Source organism: Thalia democratica, chromosome 4 (assembly GCF_965202585.1).
Source record: "Thalia democratica chromosome 4, ktThaDemo2.hap1.1, whole genome shotgun sequence".
Lineage (NCBI taxonomy): Eukaryota > Metazoa > Chordata > Thaliacea > Salpida > Salpidae > Thalia > Thalia democratica.
The window spans coordinates 48,472,337-48,497,544 of NC_139168.1; the positions used below are offsets into that span (position 1 = coordinate 48,472,337).

The following is a 25,208-nucleotide window of genomic DNA, read 5'->3' on the forward strand; positions in this document are numbered from 1 at the left end:
TGAGGTAGTTATCTCAAAAAACGTAGGAGAAGATATATTTTTAGTGATTTCTAGTTATTTGTCGTTTTAGTTTGCGCCTCCCTTAAGGATCCTATTGTTGCCTCCAACTTTGACCGGCTATATCTCAAAAAATATTTTGAATTTTTTAAATCTGTAAAAAGCATCTTGTAGTTTAGTAAAAACTATATAAAATAAGATCAAAAACCAAAAAAATGTGTTTGCCCCCCCTATGCCCTTAAGTTGTTTTAATTTAAAGCTTTAATTGTATTCTAATTTCATATTTGTAGATTATCAGGGTTGCCACACACTCAAGGAACTCAAGGAATTTTCAAGTTATAGAATATCTCAGGGAAACTCAGTGAATTTTGATTCTTTTTTTTTAACTCAGGGAAACTCAGGGCAGTTTTGGTTTTTTTTTTTATAGTCTTAAGATTTTTTAAAATATCTCAGGAAAATTTCTTTCTAGATCTAGAATGAGATTTAGTTCATACAATTTCAATATATTGTTCGAAAAGTTAATTATATTTTTTGTGCTTATTTAGAAATTTTTTAGCCTTGCAGCTAGTTCTTCAGTATTCTTAAAACTAACATTGTAATTTTTTAATAAATAATAAAAATTTTAAGGATTTGAAAAAAACTCAGGGAAACTCAGGGAAGTTTAAGGTTACCTAGGGAAGTTTCTGGTCACTCAGGGAAGATTTTTTGACTTAAAGAGTGGCAAACCTGATAAATATTTAAGGTTTAAATTATTGTAGATTATCTTAAATGATTGTACCTCTTTTAAACAAAAAATGTATGGGTATGTCTTAGTTTTGAGAAAATTAAATTGTTTATTTAAAATAATGGTAGATTGTGATTTTTTTATGATAAAAAATATATACAAATATATATTTATAGAGTATGTGCTTGCTTATTTAACATTCATAAGCCACTGAAGAAAAAAAAGTTGATTAAAAAACTATATAACTTAAATATTTTTAACAACATAAGTTTAAAAACATTTACCATTTTATAAGCAATATATTTATATTTATTTAACCAATAGAATAGCAAAACTAATGTTTTAACAAGCTTTTAATTAAGTTTTTCTTTTGCTTTAAATTAGCTGAAATCATTTTATAGATATACTAGACCAGGGTTTTCCAAAGTGGGCCATGAGCAGTAAAGGAGTCACAGGGGAGCTTGAATACTTAAAATACCAAAGTAATAACAAAAGTACTAACAAAGCAAATCTTGCTATCATATTATAAATAGCCTTTTTCTGTGATAATAACTAAAGTACTGTTGTAAAGGTTATACAGATCATTAAACAATATAACAAAGAATATTAAGACCTTAAAGAACACATAAACATTCGACTAAAGTAGGTTTTTAATCTAGGTTTTTAAAAGTACACATTTTTGGTCTATTTTTAGATTATAGTTAAGTTTAAGGTAAGAAACTGTGCTTAAAAGTATTAAAACATTGAAGAGATACTCTAAAACTACTTTAAATGCATATTTTAACAAAAAAAAATTGATTCTAACAAAATAATTTTATCTTTGTGATAGATTTTTTGATTCAAATTGAAATTTTACTACTTAACATGCTAAAATTATTAAAATTTTCAGGTTTATCTAGGTTTTTTTTCAAAACTTCTCAAACTCCAGATTTTTCCAGGTTTTTAGCCTAAGTTTTCAAGTTCAAGGTATTTTCAGGTTTTTCCAGATTTCTAGGATTTTTGGCAACCATGTGAAAAACTGAACTGGAGGGCTCACTTAAGATCTTACAAATCAAAACTGTCTAGAAGTTGTTTTGAGTTGTCAAAATAAGGTACTATTTGGATGTGAGTACACTTAAAATGGTGTATTATAGTTTGTATTATCTGCAGATTTAATACTGCTTGGGGTGGTGCTGCTGAAGGTTATTTGAAACAAATTGTTAGTATGCAAAAAAGAATAGTGAGGAATGATTGCTGTGTGCCTGGTTTGAACTCAACAAACCCACTGTTTGTGAAAACTGGTCTGCTGAAATTAAATGATGTGTTTAAAATGCAAGTTTGTAAATTATTTCAGAATAGTATGACTGAATTTGATGTTGAGCATAAAAGTTTTACTCTTGCTAGTTCTCTTCACTCACACAATGTAGGGGTAGGGAGTACTGCACATTTTTTTGGTCAAATTGTAAAATTCATATTTGATGAGTACATTTGATTCGGATGTGTTTTTGCTTCATTAAGAAGAATCTGAAAAAAATATTTATTTTAATTCTTAAAAAAATTTTGCAGCCCATAAAACTAATTTCACCCCTGAAAATCACATACTTTTTGATTTTTTGACTTAAACAGTAATATAAACACTTATACATGTCCTAGATTTATACTTTATGACTTAAATGAAATCTTATACTTATTGACATATATTCAAAGACATATTAACTGCTTGTGATGTATTATGACGTCATAATCACCCTAAATGTCCAAAATTTGTTTGTAAAATGTAGGGGTAGGTATTACAGCACATTTTTTGGTTAATGTGTTAACCATAAGTACATATGGTTTGGATGTGTTTTGGCTTAGTTAAAAAGAATCTAAAAAAATTTTAATTTTACAAAAAAAAAGTTGCTGCCCAAAAAACTGATTAATTCACCTATTTTTTTATTTTTTGACATAAACAGTAATAAAATTACTTAAACATGTCCTAGACTTATAATTTATGTCTTAAATGTTTCCGTTATTAGAAATTATGATTATTGAGAGCACCTGTCTAATAGTAAAAGATCTAGACTTATATATCATAGAAAAAGCATGTAAATTTATTAAAATTAGTGTAATTTTATTCTTTAAATTCAAGAATTTTTGTTAAATTATAAAAAAATATATATCTGCATTAATTTTTTTTTAGCTTAAAGTATGTTATTGTTTTTAAATTACTATTAGTTAAAGTTTATCAAGTATTGTACATCTAAATAAATTATAACTTAATTTGTTAGTTTGTTTAAATGTTTTAATTCTTTAATTTCAAAGCTTTTTATCAAATCTTTTTTAGTTACTCATAGCACTTAATTGTTATTGTATTTACTTATATAAAATGCTCTCAAAAATTATAATTTCTAATAACGGAAAGTGATTTAAAATGTATGTTATATATATATATATCAACATGCAATTCAAATGACATTACACCAGTAATATCTTTCTGCCTAGCTGACTTGACACATTTTATATTCTAAATCAAAAAACTAAAAGTAAAACGGCAGAAGAATTTGATTTTGTTTTATAAAAAAAGTACAATTTTACAGACAAAACTTGCATATTTAGTGTAATATTGACGTCATAATACAAGTCTAGGAGATGTTAAAGTAATTTTATTACTGTTTAGGTTGAAAAATAAAAATAGGTGATTTTTGGGGTTTTAATCAGATTTTGGGCAGCAACTTTTTTTTTGTAAAATTAAAATTTTTTTAGATTCTTTTTAACTAAGCCAAAACACATCCAAACCATATGTACTTATTTGAAATTAAAACATAAGTTTTGGGGTTTAAATCAGTTTTTTGGGCAGCAACTTTTTTTTTCGCAAAATTATAATTTTTTTTAGATTCTTTTTAACTAAGCAAAAATACATTGGATCATATGTACTTTTTTGAATTTTACAATATGACCAAAAAAATGTGGTGACCTACCTGCCCCTACATTTTACAGATAAATTTTGCACATTTAGGGTGATTATGACATCATAATAAATTAAAAGCAGTTAAAATGACCTAAAATATATGTAAATGAGTATAAGCTTTCATTTAAGACATAAATTCAAAAGTTAAGTTCAAATATATTATGTAATTTATTTTACTTTTATTATATAAAAAACATTTCTTTTAGATGTTGTACTTTTGTTAATAAAACTTTGTTATGAGAGAAGATATTTGTTAGGTTTTTTAAATATTGATAAGGCTTAGTGTAAACTTATTGCTAGCAGTAAATTACATCCTTTTTTTTAGAAGTTTGTTGTTTTGTAGTTGTTTGTTTATAACAGGGTTGCCACTCTTTGAGTGAAAAAATCTTCCCTGAGTAACCTTAAACTTCCCGGAGTTTCCCTGTGTTTTTTTAAACCTTAAATTTTTAATTATTTATTAAAAAAATATAATATTAATTCTAAAAATATTGAAGAGCTAGTCGCAAAGCTAAAAATTTCTAAATAAGCACTTGAAAATTAATAAAATTATTTTTTTTGAAAAAATATTGAAACTGGATTAACTAAATATCATACTAGATCTAGAAAAAATGTTCCCTGAGACTTTTCAAAAAACCTTAAAACTTCCCTGAAATTTTTAGAAAAAACTAAAAATTCCTTGAGTTTTTCTGAGTTTAAAAAAAGGTCAAAACTCCTTGAGTTTCCCTGAGTCTCCCTGAGTTTGCCTGAGATTTTCTACATTTTGAAAATTCCTGGAGTTTCCCTGAATTCCCTGAGTGTGTGGTAACCCTGTCATAATATACAATCTCTTCTTTACAGTATTTGCTACTTAAATTTTTAACAGCTAATTGTGGATATACTTTGGTGGCAGTGATATCATAACTGGATTATTGTTTGTTCAGAAAGTCAGCAGCACTCTCTTGTGGATTTGAGCTTCAGGAATTTTCCTTTCTATGTGGTTTTTAATTTTGAGATTTAAATCTAGTAATGTTTGCCGAAAACGTGTCACCAGGAGTTTATTTCAATAAAGGGTTAGAATTAGTTTTATTTTTGTTTATAGATAATTTATTTTTATTTTTAAATTAAAAGATATTTTTTTTTTTAATAAATTTTAAGATAGGGTGGGTGAAATAACACATGATGAGCTCAATTTAATTTTTATTTGCAGAGGGGATAGTGAGTTTTGATGTTTTCTACCTAAAAAAATAATACCTCATCCAAAAAGATAAATTTTATTCTTAGATAACTTTACATTAATTGTAAAAAGGATGTAGACTTACATCATGTCTGTCACTTACTTGCTTGATTTTTTATTACCACTTCTTGTTTACAGGGTTGCCACTCGTTTTTTCAAAATTTTTTCCAGGTTTTTCAAATTTCTTCCAGGATTTTAAAAGTACACATTTATAGGTTTTTTTTTTGTTTAAAGTTAAATTTAAGGTAAGAAACTGTGCTAAATAATATAAAAACATTGAAAAGATACTTTAAAGCTACTTAAAATGTGTTTTTTAATAAAAAATTTTTGGTAATGACTTAAATTTTTTATCTATATGATAAATTTTTTGAGTCAAACCAAAACTTTACTACTGAAGATGTTAAAGTTCTTAAAAATTCCAGGTTTTTCCAGGTGTTTTGATCAAAATTCCAGGTTTTTCCAGGTTTTATTTGAAATTTCTTAAATTCCAAGTTTTTCCAGGTGTTTTTTGCCTAAATTGTCAAATTTCAGGTTTTTCCAGGATTCCAGGTAAAGTGGCAACCCTGTGTTTATTATATAATGTTTCTTTTATGGTAAAAAACATCAGTCTCAAACTCAACACTTTTCAACCTGAAAAAACAGGATGAGAGCAAGTACAAACATATGTAAATTGTACAATTGTTTAGCAGTTAAAAATAAAAAGCATAAGTTAAGATTAACAAAGTCTGAAACTCATTACAGTATAAATATTCACTTAATGTATATTAATATCTATTAATATAATTTAGAAACTTAATTTAATTTATTTTTTCTGTAAATTTATTATGTAGCTGATAAAACAAAAATTAAAGCTTTCTGATGAACGCCATATTATCCCTATTTACCTTATGGGTACATCCAGCTTAAATCTGACGAGCATTACTTTATTTGGCTAAGGTGGTATTTTGCTTCTTTTTTTTCCAATTTTAAAACCTATAACTTTTCAATTTCTTTAATACTAACTTGGATTTTTTTTGGCTTTGCACAATAATTTCCATCAAATTCGGTTTGAATTTTTTAGTTGGCCTTTTCAAAAAATTCACGCTTTCTTGCATTTTTCTATTTTACATAATTTTTCTCTAAAAACAATTTTTTTTAACATAGTTGTTAAACTAAGCTATATTTCGGTCAGTTTAAATTAGATGAACGAAATATATCTTACAAATAAAAAAAATACCGTAAATAAAATTTAAAAGCACCACAAACCATATAATGGAATGATGAAAATGGACAAACTAATTATTTAACAGGTTTTTTGGGTCAGCTGCAGTTGCAAGCTTTTGAAAATTTTTCGTTCTTAACGTTATGCAAGTTTATGCAAATGTAGTAAATTGATAATACAGCAGAATATTAAAAACATTTTCACCCTTATCCCTAACCCAAAATTTTAATTTACACCTTTATCCCTAACCCAACTTACCCAAATATATAAAATATAAACTGTAAAAAAAATATTAACTAAAACTTAAAATAAATAAAAAAATAAAGTATTATTAAATCGACCTTAGAACTGCAGCCGAAGCGTTTTTTTTTTAATTTGCGATTATTAAGCATCTGCATATTTTTCTTCAAAAAAGTCACACTTTAGCTTATCAACGACTTTTTAAATACACGTAGGCTTTGTACGAAAGTTTAAAACTTTTATTTTTCTTTCTAAAAAAGTTAATTAAGTTATTAACATTCTGTGCGTAAGGTCGGCTTTGTAATGCTTCTACAAATAAAAAAAATGGGTTGGGTAGATTGAAGTAGTAAAGTTTTGGATTTTTTTTTCAATCATAAATTTGTGCAAATGAGGCAAGTACAACAGTATAATAATAACATTTAAACCCCTAAAATATTAAGTTTGTTAAGTTATTGTTTGTTGTTGTTTTTTTTTTAATTTATCTGGTTTAAAATTTGCGGTTATATTTTGTATCTAATTTCATTGGTATAATGATTTATAAATTTTCATGGTAAAAAACTTTCATATATATTTCTTTTATTTGAAAAAAAAAAGTTTTGACTTATCAATTATTTCTAAATAAAACTAAATTTGTTTAAGATTCGTTTATGTTTTTTTTTTTTTTTGTTTTATCTAAGTTTTTTTTATTTTACTTCTTGTGTGTCCTGTTTAAGTGGCTTAGATTATGATGCCTGAGTCCAACATTGCACAATAAAGAATAGAATAAGATTTTGTAAAAAAAAACTAAAACATTCATTTACCTTTTTTATTTTACTTTTAGGTGCTTTTTCATCTTGCTTTACCTTCTGTTTAAAAGGCTGCTTAGGTTTTGATGTCTGGGCCGAACTTTAAACTACAACTAAAGTCACTAACTATATTGTAACATAAAGGATTATAATGTCAGTAATATACTAATATTTGGCATTAAATGTGAGGCATCTATTACTAATTTTTGTAATTTTATTATTCTTAATTATTTTAATTTTTTTAGATAGCATATTTTTAAAGAATTTTAAATTATTTCAGTTAATCTTTTTTAAATGTGTTTATTAATAAACGTTTTTATAATTCCAATGCTTTGATTTTAAACATTTTTCTACTTTCATTTTTACTTAGAAATATTAGTTCAAAACAATATACTTTGCTAAAAACTGTCTAACTAAGTAATAGTACAAATTAAATAGTAACAATTGACTAGTGATTAGTAAAAAACTGTTTTTTTTTTGCTTAATAGTTAAAAGTAGGATATCTAGTGTTCAGGTTCGTTTATGTGCGTCAGGACCTTTTCTTTTGTTTTATATAGTACCTTCAAATAGAACATATATGAAATAATGTATGTGCCTAAATAATATATCATTTGTGTATATTTTAGTGTAAATGATAATTAAATTAGTAATAATATAAAATAGTTAAAATATTTAACTGCATTTTAATGTTTGCTCTCTCAAAACTGTTTTGTAAACATTGTCGTGCTTAATGAGGTAATAGTTTAAAAGTAGACAATTGTGTTAGTATAAAACAAATGTTTACTTAAACTTAAATATCAAACTCAACAATTTATAAGTTTGAAACACGCCTCTAATGAGATTTCTACTTCTTTGTAGGAAAATAAAGAAAATTTATTTTTGCAAACATAGTTTTGCTTAAAGTTTTCATCTACTAGTGAAAGTATTTTATAACATTTTCTTACTAGTGTAAATTTTTATTCTATGTCAACCACTAGTAAATTTTTATTCTATGTTACATTATTACAAACCTAGATAGATATTAAGTTTTTAAGACATAATTTGAGTTCATACACTCTTTTGTTTTTAGATATATCGCTGAATGTACATATTTATAACAAAAATGATATTGCATTTTTCAGAATTTTGAGACAAACTGTACTTACTTTCATGCATAATATTTTTTAACAACTGTGTTCAAATATATTACTAAACATTAAATAAGAGTAAACAAACTTAGTTTAAAGTTGGTATGTTTTATATCATTTAATTCTTAAAAAAAACCGAACAACAAAAATATTTCAAAAAGTAAGTACTTAGTTATTAATTTCGACTGAATATGACTTACATGTATAAAACTAAAAATGCGGCCTATATAAAAAAAATACCGAGTTTTTTGATGTTTATTGATTACAATGCAAAGGCATCGATTAAGAAATAACTCAGGAGGTAATAAAGCGAGCAAGATCGAAAGCTGATGATTGTAAAAACTAGGTGTGTAGAATTGCAGTGTGCATAAAAGAACTACCGTCACTAAGTAGCTGACTTATGAAAGAACTTGTAGAATAACTAGTAATTTCAAAACAAATTAATATGTAATTCCTAAGGTTTGAGCTTTAAAATATAATTAATTATCTGCATCATTCCGTTATAATGTGCAGCATATACATATTTGTAACTATTTTTACTACGGGTGGGTTCCGCATATGGCACACTAAGCACAAAGGTTTGCAACGTACTTTATAGCTTAACAATAATTTTTCAAAGATAAAAAATTTCCAGCTCTATTTATTCAATACTTTTTAATGTACTCCATTAGTGTATATACATTAGTGATTACAGTAATTAAAGTGTATATACAGTACAAATAGTAGTTACTAAATAATTGCTTCATTACAATTACTCTCTATAGTTTCTATTTAATTATCTTACAAACTTTTTTAAACACAGTGTCTGAAAATACTTTTTTAGTAACATGGTCCAAGAATTACAAGAACTTTTTTCTCTTATATACACAGTAATGGTTTAAAAACCAACTAAACCAGCTTTATTAACTTGACGCAGATTTATAGCTTCTACTTATTAGCTCAGTACTTTATATATTTAGCAAAAAATGAAGATATAATTTGTGTGAATGCTTTTGTCCGACTTGGATAATTTATGGGGGGAGTTCACCTTGATTTTTACAAGTTGATCTTATTTTGTAGAGTTTAATCTGAACTATAAGACGTTTTAAACCGCTTAACAAAATTCAAAGTAATTTTTGAGATATAAGCGATCAACGTCGGTGACCTCTATAGGTTTCTGATGGAAGACGCAAGCTAAAAATGCGAAAAAAAGCTATTTCACTGAAAATCATCTCCTTCATTGTTTAACTACTAATTTTCTTCAAATTTTCACCGTAAGTATATAACTAACATTATATACGATTTAATGCAAGATTTTTTTTCAATATTTTAAAAAACCTAACATTTAAAGTCTTTTAAATTATAAAAGGAATATTTCCTAAGAAATTCTCCAGTTGATTAGAACGTATAAGAAGATACCTTTTAACAGGTCATAAATTTGATTAAAATTTTAAATTATACGAATTAACACAGTATATAAAACAACTTATAACAAGAAATTTAAAAAAAAAAAACAACAGGTAAACTTACTTTACGAAATTTATTATTATGAAATTTACACAAAAACTGCAGCTTTTTACTTCTTAAAAATAACTCTAGTAAAATCTTATATATAAGTATTTGCACGTTGATGTAGAAGTGTTGGAATACATAACTAATTATCTATATCTAAAATAACCTATCTAATAACAATTACGTATTAACAAAAAGTTTACGCACAAGATAAACACGAATAATAATATAAATGACATACAAAGCAACACCAGTTTAAATCATACCAATAAGTACTCAACGTATTAAAGAACTTTTTTTCTCACTATATTTAAAACTAAGTTCTTAAAAAACTAATGATCGTAAATATTTGTACAATTATAAGTGTCACGCCAACATCATTACATCGATTCTTCTTCGTACGCTAATAGTGTTTCTTCTCATAACTGTCCGAAATATTAAATTTTGAAAATAAAAATAAACATAATTTTAAGCATCCAACTTAAGATTGAATAATAAATACACTTCTACAAATAATACGGTAAACGAAAAGTTTGTAATTTTTGTTAAAGAACTAAAAATTTTACACATTATCGACAATACAAGATTTTGTTCAAAAAAAAAAGCTATTTTAAGCTTAGCCAATTGATTGTAAATTTAAAAATTCAATGTAAATTAGCATTTTAATAACTATAAGTACAAAACCAATGGTTATTGTTTAGAGAACACTAAACTCAAAAACGAGTTATATATCCCGTCTACGTTTCTGATTTTATACCCTAAACATCGTTATTAAGGATTATTTTTCATTTATCTTAATTTAACCAGAATTATATAACTAAGACTTGTGGAAATTAAAGTTCCGAATGATGTAAAAATTTTATCTTTAAAAACTAGTTAACAAAACTTAGGATAAGAAAGTTATAGACGACCATGTAACAAACATAAAAGTAATATTGAATAAAATCAAAACTAAACAATAGGTAATTAAGTAAAACAATAAAAAATATATATAAGATAATAACTTAGCTCATGATCAATATTTCCTTAAGGAAAAAAAAACTCTTATTAAAACTTAAACTTTAACGATATTTAAAAACTTATCAAAGAATATATTAAATTAAATATATTTCACGTTACAACTCTTATGGTAAGAATTTAAACACCAGCTTTATATATTTTCAAAGTAAGTTAACTACTTTTTTCAGCTAACAAAACTTAAGCTTTTATAAAAACAACAGCTAATATTTTGAATTTATTTTTATTAATTTCAAAACTTGACATAATCACAAGCTGGCGCAAAGTAATAAGTAAAGCAAATGCTTAACCAGTACCATTTTAATACATATACGTAAAAAAATAATGTAAAAGGCATTTACACTACTTTAAAACTGCATGCTTTTAGCAAAATATGTGCAAACGTAAGTAAGGCAATCATTTAGTACTAAAACAATAGCTTTAAAATCTCTTTTAAAAACAATTGTTTATTTAACAGTGAAATAAATATATTTAAAACAAAACATGCTTTAAAAAAAAAGGTACATACCACCCATAACTAATATAAACGGTAATTATACCTGTGAAGTCCGTGAACCCCGCCTTCAACTTGAGCAGATGCAGTTCTTTTCTCTAACCTCAATTCACCACTGTACATCATAGACCTGAAGATTTCAGTCTATTATACTTAATAAAACAATTGACAAAAACATACTAGAATATGCATGTAGACTATTTGTAATTGAAAAAATAATGTATTGAAACTAGAAACATACCGGAGTTGCGAAAGACTCTGAGCACCAATATCCTGACATCCGTGCTGAAGTCCAGAGACAAGATAAGGAATAAAAGTGTGAATCGATCCCTTGTCCTTTACTGATCCAGAAACACCTTGAGCAACTTTTACTTTGTCGTTTGCTCTAAAAATACAATAAAAATGTCACACTTTTTCAACTTAAAAATACTTAAACAATAAAAGATGTAATTATCATAAAAACGTATACATCTGTCCACTTAAAACTGTATTAAACTAGATAGGTGAAATCGAAAGCCTTAATGTTAAGTTATAGTTCATGTGGGGGTAATTCACATTTTTTATAACTTGACCTTGTTTTATAGAATTTAAATTCATACTTTGTAGAATTTTAATTAAACTACAAGTTGCTTTAAAAAAATCAAAATAACTTTTGGAAAATATTCGGCTAATGTCAGAGAGTACGATTGGTTCCTTATGGGAAGAGAAAGCTAAAACGGCGAATAGATAGAAACTACTAAAAATCCATTCTCTCTAATGTCTTATGAGATAAGCCTTAAATTTTCAGGAAATCTTAATTGCAATATTCGAAATAAAATATTTTGTAAGGAATTGTTGAACTTTTGACTAGCAGCATTTTAAAAATATTTTTGTATATATTTTTTTTCGTTTTTTGGTCACCAATTTTTATTATTTATATATTAAAAATTTTTTACTACAAACTTTTTATAAATATTGAAAGAAAGATCAATGAAAATTTGAGATATTTATTTAAAAAAACATAGGCATGTTTAGTGACTTCTATTTATTCAGCACTTTTGTTTTCTCATCCCAGAAGAACCCGTCGTACTCTTCGATTTTAATTGGCTGTACTACAAAAACTAGTTCGAATATTTAAAGTCTGTAAAAAGCAACTTGTATCTTGATAAGAACCTTACAAAACAAGATAAAGTTGTAAAAAAATCAATTTACTTCCTCCTATAGCCTGAACTACTCTGTATTAATATAACTTTAAAATAAATTATTTGGTCTATCTAAAAAAAGAATTAACTAAATATACCTAGAAAAAACAAAAATTTGACTATTTATTTAAACTGACGAGTTAAAGTATCTGGCTTGTGACGCACGATGTTCCATTGCATCCACGCTACCCATTCCTCTGTATTTTTTTAATCTAACACCGTCACTGTAAAAGTATTCACCTGGTGACTCGCTAGTGGCCGCCAACAGTGATCCCATCATAACTGTTTCATTTGAAGTTTATTCGAAACAAACGTAAGACTTTGCAGGAATATAAAAAATTATTTTTTGAACTAAATTGTAGTTTTCCAATCCATGTAGTATACATGTAACATTTAACTTAGTTTCAAATTTATTTACTACTTTTGAAAAATTTATTTTAAAAACCTGGAGAAAATTTAGAAAAAACGAGTGGCAACCACGTGAATATGATGAAATAAAAAAGTAAACCTTTACAACTTTTAATTGTTAATATAAAGAGATAATAACAAAATAGATATTTAGAACATAGTAAAAAATATTTTCATGTGTTGTCTAACAACTTACATAAAATTTAAATCAACACTACATGTAGTATTATATGTTTTGGTTTTAAGAAAACAAATAGAGAGATCTCAACTACTGGATGAGAAATAATGAATTCATTCTCTCAAGAATTTATTTTACAAACTAAGTTTCGGTCAAAGACCTCGTCAGTGCTTAAATAAATCTTATTCAAATAGAATAAGCACTACATGTAATATACAGTAGACTACCGCTTAAGTACGCAATTTTTTTGGTACGCACCTCGCCTTAAGTACGCACTTATCCAGAAAGACAAAAAAAAATCTAATTTTTTTATATATTTTTTATATATATTTTTTTATATATTTATATCAAATTTAAAGTTGCTTGAGCTTAAACTAATGAACATTGTGGAGCAAATTTTAATAACTATGTTAATGAAACTAGAAAAGTAAAAGTTTTAAAAATACAATTCAATCTACATTTTTAACTGAGCCATTATAGGTACAATATATTTATCAAAATAAAGGATGTTATATTAGAACTTCTAAGAAATTCAAGTTTTTTTTTCCTAAGTTTTCAATCATCAAGTTTTTCCAGATTATTTTATTTTTTCAGGTAGAATGGCCAACCTGCTGAGTTAGACTTTCACAACTTTTAAACTAGGGTGAGTAATCCTGAGTAGTCTAAGTGGCCTGAGATTGTGACAGTCCTGTTATTAAATGTTAATAAACTAAATACTTGTGTAGTGGTTGCAGAAAAGTTAAAAGAATAATGATATTTGAGCTGTAATGCTATAAAATAAATAAATATAGATGACAAAGTTAAAAAAACCTACAAATACAACATAGTTAAGTCATAATTTAATTTAAATGTACACACATTGATGTTTTGCAAATGTTTGGTACTTTCCCTCTAACAAAAAAAATATTGAAAATATGGCTTAATATTCTTTTTTATATCATTGACTGACATTGACTTTCTATATTAAATATATGTATTAATTATGTAGAAACTTTTTATAGAAAAAAAAATCATTTTAAAATCTATTAAAAAATTTTGCAGATTAGAACTATGTATTAAATGGTTTTTAAAACAAAAAGACTTGTTTATTTTGTTTAATTATTTGGTGGCTAGTTGTAAGAAAGAAAACAAACAACTAAATTTCATATTATACTATGTCGTCAAAAAGTACGCACTACCTGTGCTAAGTACGCACTTTTTGGTCGGGTTCAATTTGCGTACTTAAGCGGTAGTCTACTGTAATTAATAACATGAATATTTGAACATTTATATTCTTCAAAGTTCTTGCTATTAAAGGCTGTAGTATAAATATTGTGAAATATATTAATGAATAATAATAACTATGACTACAAAACATACTCAACTTGTATATGTTTGAAAAGTTTATATTATTATTATCTTTATAAAGTTTGAACAACTTTTTTTCCGGTGCATAATTTATTTAAAAAAATATTATATAACAGAATACATTTCATTTTCTTTAAATTTATTTTAGTACTTTTGTAGTAAGGCTCATCAGAAATTGTTTCTTACTATATTGGAATGAATACAAATTTAAATAAAATCATACTGAAGTTTAAAGTTTTAAAATATAAATGACGTAATAATCAAATGTTAAAATTAACTAAGTGCTTATGCTATACACATTGGTATATTAATAAAACTCGTTAGAATTAAAACAATCTAAAACAAACAAGCGATAAGAATTGAAATTAAAACTATACTTTGAAATAAAATTTAACAAGAAACTAATTACTTTATAATTATTCAATATAAGGATTTAAAAAGTCTAGTTTGGTATACAAACTTTTTCTGCTTACATATACTTGGTCTTAAAGATTAAATACATAAGGCTTCCAGAATATGCAGTTGAAAAGAGTTCTCCGCTCTCACTAAGACTGAAAAACTGTCCTTTTTATAATTTTTAGCACACTCAGGATTGTCCAACAAATGTTGCCCAATCGCCGAGAAGTATTTTTTCGTTGGTTTCTCCGAACGGCCATCAAACCAGCTTTTCAAGACTTTCGGAACATGCTGATCGATTCTTACATGAAACCTTTGAGATTTATTCCAACGTAGTCACTACCACAGTGACAACTAAATTTATAGATTATGTTACTTTTTTCATGGGTGGGAGAAACATCTTTGTAAATTCCACTTAGAGGTCGATCATTATACAAAACTGTTCTTAAATGAACAGAGCTGAAAACTTGGTTTATTTCCTCTGAAATTTTCTTAGAAAACCTCTCAGAAATATTTCCAAGGTAAAGAAGTTTTAAATATACTGGACACTTCTGAGGGCCAATCTTTTTAAAGTTATGCTGCTTAAATTTCTCAAATCGTCAACTAACATTGTTACTATTTATCAAGACTTTTCAGTTATTATTCTACTTGCTTGCTGACGACTCATTTGAAAGTATTTCAAGCAACAGTAATGAGTTTAAAATAAAAACTTTTGAAGTACAATAACTTTATATATTTAGCAATATTATTATCTTTTACATGAAATATTAATTTTGGATTCCAAAAACCAGGGTTGCCGTAGGTTTAAAAAAAACTTTTAAATTTTTTTATGTTCTTCCAGGCTTTTAAAAGTACAAGTTTTTTTTGTCAGTTATTAGTATGGAATTTAATTTTAGCTAACAAATTGTCTTAAACAATACAAAAAAATTAATATAATGATAATATTTTTTTGTAATCGATTTTTTTTACTTGTAAAAATAGTTGGTAACTACAAGTTTTTCAAAATATTTTTCGAAATTTCTCAAATTCCAGATTTTTTTACTCAAAACGTCAAATGTCAGGTTATTCCAGGTTTAATAGCAACCTTAAAAGATGTTTTAGATTATACTCCACTCAAAAACTCTTAAAAGACACTTGTTTAAAATATTGATAGGCTAATTTTAAAAGATACAATTTAAAACTCAAGAGTTTATTTTATTACTTAACACAATGTTTCATGCGCTTAGGCAATGAACTAGGTAGTGTTTCATTGTCTAAGCGCATGAAACACTGTGTTAAGTAATAAAATCTATAACTACTTTATTAATAAGTTTGTGTTATTTTTAAACTTTAACTCACATAAATTTTGCAGCATAAAAAGGCTTAAAGAAACTTGTGAGATAAAAGGGATCTAAGTTGATGTGATAAATAAAAAATATATTAATATAAAAAGTTAACAAACTTTCTTTTAGGAACTTTAAAAGCATTATGCAAAAGTTTTTTATAAATTATATAAAATGAAAGTTTTATTTATTATTAATTAAAATATATTTTGGAAAATTGATTTCCTTAAATCATTTTTCATAATTTTGATATGTTTCTTGTAATTTTCTCATTAAAATAAGTTTTAAAACTATTGACAAAAGACAATTATAAAGGAGGTTGGATGAGAATTTTAATATATCTAAATATTAGTAATGATTGAATAATGAGCCACCACAATAGCATAAAGTTTTTGTGAAAATCGATATTTGATATAAGGAAACTCTTTAAAAATATTTTTTTAAAGTTTAATACTTCCTTATTTACTTCGAACCCCAAACTTTTATATTTGGATTCATCCAGGTCTTATTTAAACTGTTCTTTTTTTTGAAATTAGACATTATCGTAAAATGGTGACGTTTCTAATACATGGCATTTTTTTCTCTATGTATTAACGCTGAGTTCTTAACTTAATTCATTTGACCATAATCTTTTGGAATTTAATTTTAAGTTAAGGCATTGAAACGTTTATTTGCATCCTTCAAGGTCTGATCTAAATAGTAACTTCTTGGCAATTGGACCGCTTTTGTATGAATGGTGACGTTTTACTACAACACACTTTTACTGTATGTATAAAGGTAACTTAAAGCCGTATTTTTTTTAACTTTGCAGCTCTGTAATAATAAGTGATACATAATATTTTTACTACAGCGTTAGTAGTAGCGGAAATTTATTCCAGGTTATGAAATTGAAATGAGCTAAGTATTTAGATTGTTTTAGATATAATTCTTAGATTAAATACTTCTTACTACTGGAACAATTTTGTTTTATCAATGCATTCTGTGTTTAAGCATTTTAATAAACACTAAATGTATACATATTTTTATTTATGTTATAGAATAGAGTTTAAACCAGTGTCGAAACGATTGTAAAACCAGCGAATGTTTTTAACTTATAAGTGTCTTCGAAACAAAAAATTCAAAAAATACTATTTAATCTAAAATGTAAAAGATATCAACTTACATAGAGAAACTAATGACTTTAAATATGTTGAAAAATAAAATGATATATTTCGTTAATTTAAAAAAACTACTAAAAAAAAACAGCTAAGCTAACCGGTAGATGCACCAAGAGCAAGTGCTTTAGTGATATGACCAACATTTTGAATACCGCCATCAGCAATAACCGGTACACCGAATCTACGTGCATATTCGGCTACTTTGTATACTGCAGTTGCTTGAGGTCGTCCGACTGCCATCACTATTACGAGTATACACAAATAATATAGCTGATTATACATTTTTCAAACATTCGTTATACTAAACGTTATTTAAAAATATGTAAGCACATATTAGTGACGACGCCTGGTATTTAAAAAAAACCCTTAATCAAATACTTTTTTAATTTAGTAAGATAAAAATACTACAATTACAACAAATCGTTTATAAACAACAAGTTATTTAAAAAATAATTTCAACAGTTTTATAATATCAAATTAAGTTTTTAACTTAATTTAGGTGGAACACTTGCTTTAATTCCACCCAACGCGACGTTTCTGGTATATATTAAACTAAGTTGAACTAAACGATACGGAAAAACTAACTTAGAATATCTTATTTAAAACCTACAAGAAAATAGTGTTGAACGAACCTTCTTGAGTAATGCAAATGCTGCCACTTCCCATACCAACCCTCAATGCATCAGCACCAGCATCTATTAAGTTTTTCGCTTGCGCCGCTGTCACAACTGTAAATTAAATTGTAAACATTTGAATGCAAGCACTTTGTATAATTGTTGTTAATATATAATAATAAATAAATGTTTTAAAGTTATTTATTATAAAAGTGGTATAAAACATGCTTATCGAATATAAAACTAAAATACTAAAAAATGTATGTATTACATTCAACTTGAACTAAACAACTCTTGCTCAATTTTAGTTTACATATTGCATAACATTTTAAATACATTGAAACTAAAAGTTGAAAAAAACAAGCTTCATTTAAAAAAAATCAAGCTTTTTAACAGGTATAAACTTTAATAATTTAATTCAAATAAACAGTATTTTACCATTTCCAGCAACAATTTGCAAGTCTGGGTACTTATCTTTGATGTATTTAATGAAATCTATCTGGTAAGTCGAGTTGCCTTGAGAAGAGTCCTAAAATTTTAAACTTAAGTAAAGCAACGTTTACAATATAATCTAAATACCATTTTAAACAAGTATTAAAATTATCTATCGTTAAAAATTTTACTTACAATTTATACTAACATAAAACATATATAACTCTCTATAAAAACAGGCTAAGAGCTCGTTTAAAACTAAATTTCTTTACAAAGTAACTTCACAATTATTAATATAAATAACTCTGATCATTCACGTTGCTTTCTCAAAACTTATATAATCTTCTATAGAAAAGGTTTATATTTACTGAATGTTTAAATCATTTAAAGTTTTAATAACTTATTAGTTATAAGTTATTAAAATATTGGTCTAAAAACAAACTATTTCTAATTAAATATACAGAAGACTATAGTTATTATTCTAGTTGGTTAGCGCTTTCCTATATATATTATTATATGTTAAATAAATTTTCAACAAAAGACTTAAGTTTGTTTACCATAAGCTACACGTAAAAATGATTCATATCGACTATGTGATATTATTAATGTAGAAAATTGTGGCTTTAATAAGACTGTAATATTATAACAACACACACTATAACGAACAACTTACTAAAATAACAGCATCTACTCCTGCATCAACGAGCAAATTAAGCCTGTGTTTGTCACACTCGTGAGTAGAGATTGCTGCACCACACAACAACTGCTTTTTTGCATCCTTACTAGCATGTGGGAAATTTCTGTTCTTTTTCAAATCAGTACGAGCAATTAAAGAAACAAGGTTTCCATCAGAGTTTATAATCGGAAGCTTGCCTGTTTTACATAAGACATTAACAGATTTACAAAGAATTTGTAAATATATTTCCGAAAAATTCCATTTTAATTATTATTTTTTAATTACACTTATTTATATTTGAACCAAAGTGATACTTTACTTGTTGCTTTTTTGAAAACTAATTTGAATTAACAACCATTGCTATGTCTTGAAAAACATTATCAAAATATTTAACTTAAAACGATAGAGATAAACTCTGTTGGCTTTGTTTGTGTATTTTGATTGTAGCTTAAAAGCCTAAAAATAAGATTTGATATTAAAATTTACTATATAGAATAGAGTTTCATAATGAAGTTTTCTTAACTAGTTTTTGAATTAATTTCATTAGTTATAATGTTAGGTTACTTAGAATGTAGTTGTTTAGCTTTTACTAATTAGTTGAGTTAAAGTAACTAAACTTTCGTATACATAAAAAAAAACTGAAAAGTTCTAGTAACTAGTTTAAGTGGAGTAGTAAATTTTTATTAGTTAAAATCATTTTACACCACGCCCTAAGTATTTAAAATTTACACAACTAATGAACTTCCTATTTTAACATATATCCAATATATGCAAATACCTTTAAAAAAAAATAATTTTGCTGAAAGTTCATACAATCAGGGGACGATTTTCAATTTTGAAAAATAGGATATTTACTCGCTTAGTTTTTGAAACCAAAATATAAACATTCAAAATCAATTCTATACTATTAAGGAATATAACTATATAAACTTAGAGTTTTATTTTGTATTTTTTACCTTTAGCAAGTAAGTCAAGAGGTAAAAGAAAATTATCAAGACAATATGAGTGTTTTGATTGCTAACTTCTTTGTAAATATTTATAATACAAAGTTATTCAATAACTTTTAAACAGTTTGGTTTGTTCTTAATACAATAGAAACAAACTTTATAAGTAATATAATAATATTTCAATAATGTTTTCTCACGTAAATTCTGATTTTTAAAACAAAAAGTTCAAGTCATGATAGTATTTTTCAAACTTATTTCAAGTATACAATAAACATAAAGTAGTTCTAAATTATACTATTTTGTCAGTGTTAGATCGCTTAAGAAAACATTCAAAATGTAACACTACCTCTAAAAAAATTAATTTAGAAAAATTGAATTTTACATTATAGCCTTATTTAGTTAAAAATATTTTGTGTTGAGTAAAAATGTACTTTTGTTGATTATTCTTGTGTTTAATTAGTTTTTATATTTTTGTAATATATATGTTTTGTTCTATCTTTTAATTGTATTTTATTCTGGCAAAAACTGATGAAATATATTGAAAATTAAAATTTGAGTTACTCATTAATCTAGTAAAAACAAAAAAAAAGTTTGAACTGGCTAACACATATTTAACTTTGACAATTTTGGTTTCTCATATACTAATTCATTTACCTTTTTTACTTTTTGAGAGTAGATCGTTAGCTTCCATCAATGTAACAGAAGTGTCTGCTGTAATTAAATCTTCTAAGGGTGTCATCATCTTTAAGCGTATAAATAAATTATTTTCATATACACTTTAAAAATTTAAAGCATTCAAACTAATAATTAACAATTTAATAAAACCTTTCCAAGAAGAACACCTTTTTCAGAATCAGGTAAAAAGTCTATATCTCGTGATGAAACGAGACCAACAAGTCTACCGTTTGATAACCCATCTGCTGTGATAGGAATTCCAGAGAAACCATACTCTGTTTTGACCTTTAATAAAAAAAAAATAGTATATGTAGTTGGAAAATACACTAAAATGGAAAGAAACAGTAAAAATGTCCAGTGACATTAAATACTGTGACTTACTTTTCTTGCATCTTCTACAGAATTTTTTGGTCCGAGAGTAACAGGGTTTTGAATAAATCCTTGTTCATATTTCTGAAAAATTTATAAAAGTTCTTATTTTTCTGCAATATTCTATAAACTACTATATAGTTGACTGTCTTGTAAGAAAAAATAGGTGATTGATTTTCTATAAAAATATTATGGTGTATGTTTGATTAAATATGGCATAGATAAGAACTCCATAACTTTTAACTATGACATACTTTAATATTTTTGGTGTAAATCTTTTTCAACAACTCTGCATTTGTGAACTACTAAATAATTCGTTTTAACTTTTTACTTAAAGAAGTCAATTAAGAGCCTTAAAATAGAAACAATATTACTGTTTTTTTTTGACAATTTTACAAGCTTAGCTATAATATGGTCTTACGAGTGTGCATGATTATTGGTTAAGTATTATGCTAATTATTATTAATAAGATTATTGTAAAACAGTTTTAATGAACTTTTTAATTATGATTATCACAATAGGAAGTAAGTATGTTTTAAAAACTTAACTCAAAAACATTTATAAACTAATTTCATGACAGTCTTTAGAATAATTCATTAGACCAAAATTACTTGAACTACTCTGAGGAATTTAATGAAAAAAAAAATGATGAAATATATTGGAAATTAAAATTTGAGTTGCCTATTTATTTAGTAAAAAATATATATAAAATTGGTGTTCAAAATACTGAAAAGTATTAACATTAAATAATACCAACAAATTAAATTATCTAGTTTAATTCGTACAAAATGTTTTCCATTAAGTCAATGATCATAAAAATAAAACATTTTATTTCTACATTCATTTTTAAATTTTGGTATAAACAAGATTAGTGCCCTAGCGTGAAACATTTGTGTGAAATAAACTAAGTATTTTTTGTTTAGTGTAAGACTTCTTAACTGTAGTAAAGCTCTTTAAAAATAACGAGCTTCTTCATAATTCTAGTAAAAATTATAACTATAGCTTTTTTTACCTTGACACGGCGAACATGTTGAGCTTGAACTTCAGGCGTACAGTTAGCATGGATAAAACCCATTCCTCCAAGTAGCTAAGTGTTATACGAAATTTTCAAGTTTTATGCTGTAAACTTTTTCTTTTTTTTTTTGAAACATACGTAATAACGAAAGAGGTAAGTAAGCAACTATATTTATAAACATTTATGAAAATATGTAAAAATTAATTACTTACTGCTGTAGCTATCGCCATTTCTGATTCGGTAACAGTGTCCATTGGTGAAGAAAGCATAGGAGTTTTAAGGGAGATTTTTTTAGTCAATGCAGATGTTAAGTCCTATTAATAAATTATAAAATGATAACATGCACCAAAAAGTTGTAGAAGATAATTATTGAAGAAAACAATAAAAAATTTATTTTAGAAACACAAACATGTATCACAGTTAATTTCTACAAAATCCTTAAGTGAATACGGTTTTGTACACCTTAAAAGAAATATTAATATTATACAACTAAATGAATTCAGAAAGAAAAAAACATTCATTAGTATATATACAAAAACTAATAACATACATTTTTAACATTAAATTAAATATTTACTGTATATAAACAACATTTAGCAAGAACTTTAGTGAATAACAAAAATTCTAAACAAGACCATAAACTAAAAAAAAAACTAAAACAACCACTCACAATGAAATATAATTAATCTTTTCTCAACTATTGATTTACATATATTCAATTTTTAAAAAAATTGTTAAAATAATGCAAAAAAACTAACAAAAAAATTGTGGTAAACTAATTAGATTCCTTTGTAAATTTACTAATATGATAGGAACAACATTTTAATCAACTAAAAGTATTTCAGCATCTTTTTTCAATGTTTTTGGCTAACTAAACTTCCTCCAGATTTTCAAAATTTTCTCCAGGTTTCAAAAGTAAATATTATTGGGTCTATTTTTAGTTTTAAGTCAAGTTTAAGGTAAGAAACTGCGCTAAATAGTAAAAAAATGTTGAAAATATATTCTAAAGCTACTTTAAATTTATAAGTACTAGTATAGGAAGGTTTTTAAACGTATTTATATACTATAGTATTTGCAACTTATTATTAACAGATTACTCATTTTACTTTATATTTTATATCACAAAGCTTTTCAAAACTATACTAGTTTCATTTTCAAGTGATAAATGTTAAATTAATTAGAAAAACTTTTGAGCCTGAATTCAATATTAATCGAGGAAGAGCGAACTAAGTTATATACGCAAATAGCATTAAATGGAAAAACAAAATTATTAACAATTTATTAATTAACATATCTTTACTAAAGTTTTACTTGCTAAATCTCTAAAGATTGTATTTATTTGAATTTATTCATTCGTCATAATCCAACCTTATTTTTTTAAATGTTTACTAACCAAAAATTTTTCATATTTATTTTTAATTTATCACTTTAAAATGACACTAGTATAGTTTTAAAAAGCTTTGAAATAAAATATTTTAAAAATTGAGTAATCTGCTAATAATAAGTTGCAAATGGTATATAAATCAGGGTTGCCACTTGTTTTTCAAAAAAATTTCCAGGTTTTACATATTTTTCCAGGTTTTTTAAAAGTAGACATTTTTTGTCTGTTTTTAATTTTAAGTAAAGTTTAAGGTAAAAAACTGTGTTAAATAGTATAAAAACATCGAAAAGATACTGTAAGGCTACTTCTAATATGTTTTTTAATAAACAAAATTTTTGATGATGACAAAAACTTTTTATTTATATGATAGATTTTTTGAGTCAAATCGAAATTTTACTATTAAACATATGAAAATTGCTAAAATCCCAGTTGTTTTTCAAAATTTCTCAAATTCCAGATTTTTTTTGCCTAAATTGTCAAATTCCAGGTTTTTCAAGGTTTTTCCAGGTAAAGTGGCAACCCTTATAAATACTTTAAATTTGTTTTTTAATAAAAAAAAAATTTTGATGATGACAAAAATTTTTAATCTATATGAGAGATTGTTTTATTCAAACCAAAATTTTACTTCTTAACATGTAAAAATTGTTAAAAATTCCAGGTTTTTCCGTTTCAAGTTTTTTTGGCAACCCTGTTTTTGTAATGTATATAGTAAAACAGATGTAAATTAATATACAAACAGTTAATACAGAAAGTTTAGGGAGAAAAATTAGTAGAATACATTCTAATTGAATCTATTTAAGTAAACATCTATCTTCTTTTTCATTTTTTTAAACCAATCTTCAAATTTTAATAGTCCGTAAGGTAATTACTAATATTTAAATTTTTTAACCAAAAGTTTTTTCAATTTAGAAAAATAAACTTAAAAAAAACACACCACTTTAGTTCCCTGAAATGAAGCAGAAGTTTTTTTTTTTTTATAAATTTTTCAATTTCTGAGAATTTTTTTTTTCCATAACATTGTATCGGTTTCACAAAAGTTGTTATATCTCAAAAATTAATTTAATTTTTTTTCTATTTAAGTATCCTAGAGCATATACTCTAAATTTCAAATTAGAGCCAATGTTAATTACTGTTTAAAAAAAAATTTAGATTCCCTATTTGTTTAGAAAATTTATAAGTACATAAATATAACAAAGCAGTTAGAGCTTGACTCACTCAAAATTGATTAATTTCAACTATTTAGTGGTATGTTAGATATCTCTAATTTCAGAGTTGAGTATATTGTAATGTTACAAACTATATGTCAGACAATTCTGAAAAATCGTTTATATAAAATAATAAGCATAATGCGTTTTAATAACACCAATGTAATTTTTTGAGTTTTCAAGAACTAATTGTTCTGGTTTTGATTAAAAATAAAAACACCATGCTAAATACTGATGAAGTGACCAAATAATCTAAAAAATACTTTAAGTTTCTTTTAATTTTTGTCAGTATATAAATGCACAACTGAAAAGTATGAAACAACTAATACAAATTAACAACTAGCACATACTATTACCTTTTATGAAGTTGCCCAAAAGAATAGTTTTATAATTAGTTAGTTGAATACTTTAATTTATACTTAATAAATTACTTACATACTTCAAAACTTACTACTTTTAACTTACTATTTAGTGATGACAGAATAGATTCTTTAAATTTCTACAAGTATAAAAATTACAAAACTAAAATAACTGTTATATGTAGTTTATAAAACACTGTTATAATTAACACTTAAATTTTTTTTTTAAGTTTTTAAAGTTTTCACTTAAACTACAACCCAATACTCTTTTTCAAAAACCTGATATCCAGTGATAGGTCTACTATTTTTTTAAACCAAAAATTAAATTA

General features: G+C 25.3%; 1 protein-coding gene across 3 annotated transcripts in view; it reads right to left on the reverse strand.

Annotated features, from left to right (window-relative positions):
• Positions 1 to 9,721: 9,721 nt before the first annotated feature.
• The window catches only part of LOC145833772 (inosine-5'-monophosphate dehydrogenase 2-like), a 29,515-nt gene continuing 14,028 nt past the window's right edge, over positions 9,722 to 25,208 (reverse strand). For 2 of the 3 annotated variants that reach the window (XM_082940949.1, XM_082940951.1), the window contains 13 exons: positions 22,147 to 22,248; positions 21,932 to 22,006; positions 20,932 to 21,003; positions 20,701 to 20,835; positions 20,530 to 20,617; positions 18,926 to 19,125; positions 18,259 to 18,349; positions 17,839 to 17,934; positions 17,305 to 17,448; positions 12,536 to 12,680; positions 11,459 to 11,602; positions 11,264 to 11,347; positions 9,722 to 10,132 (listed from right to left, as the gene is read on the reverse strand). In XM_082940949.1, coding sequence (XP_082797075.1) covers positions 10,111 to 10,132; positions 11,264 to 11,347; positions 11,459 to 11,602; positions 12,536 to 12,680; positions 17,305 to 17,448; positions 17,839 to 17,934; positions 18,259 to 18,349; positions 18,926 to 19,125; positions 20,530 to 20,617; positions 20,701 to 20,835; positions 20,932 to 21,003; positions 21,932 to 22,006; positions 22,147 to 22,248 — 1,398 coding nt within the window. In that variant the 3' untranslated portion in view covers positions 9,722 to 10,110. Of the gene's footprint in view, positions 10,133 to 10,942; positions 11,348 to 11,458; positions 11,603 to 12,535; positions 12,681 to 17,304; positions 17,449 to 17,838; positions 17,935 to 18,258; positions 18,350 to 18,925; positions 19,126 to 20,529; positions 20,618 to 20,700; positions 20,836 to 20,931; positions 21,004 to 21,931; positions 22,007 to 22,146; positions 22,249 to 25,208 lie in introns of those variants that run through there. The other variant, XM_082940950.1, reaches the window with a different exon arrangement.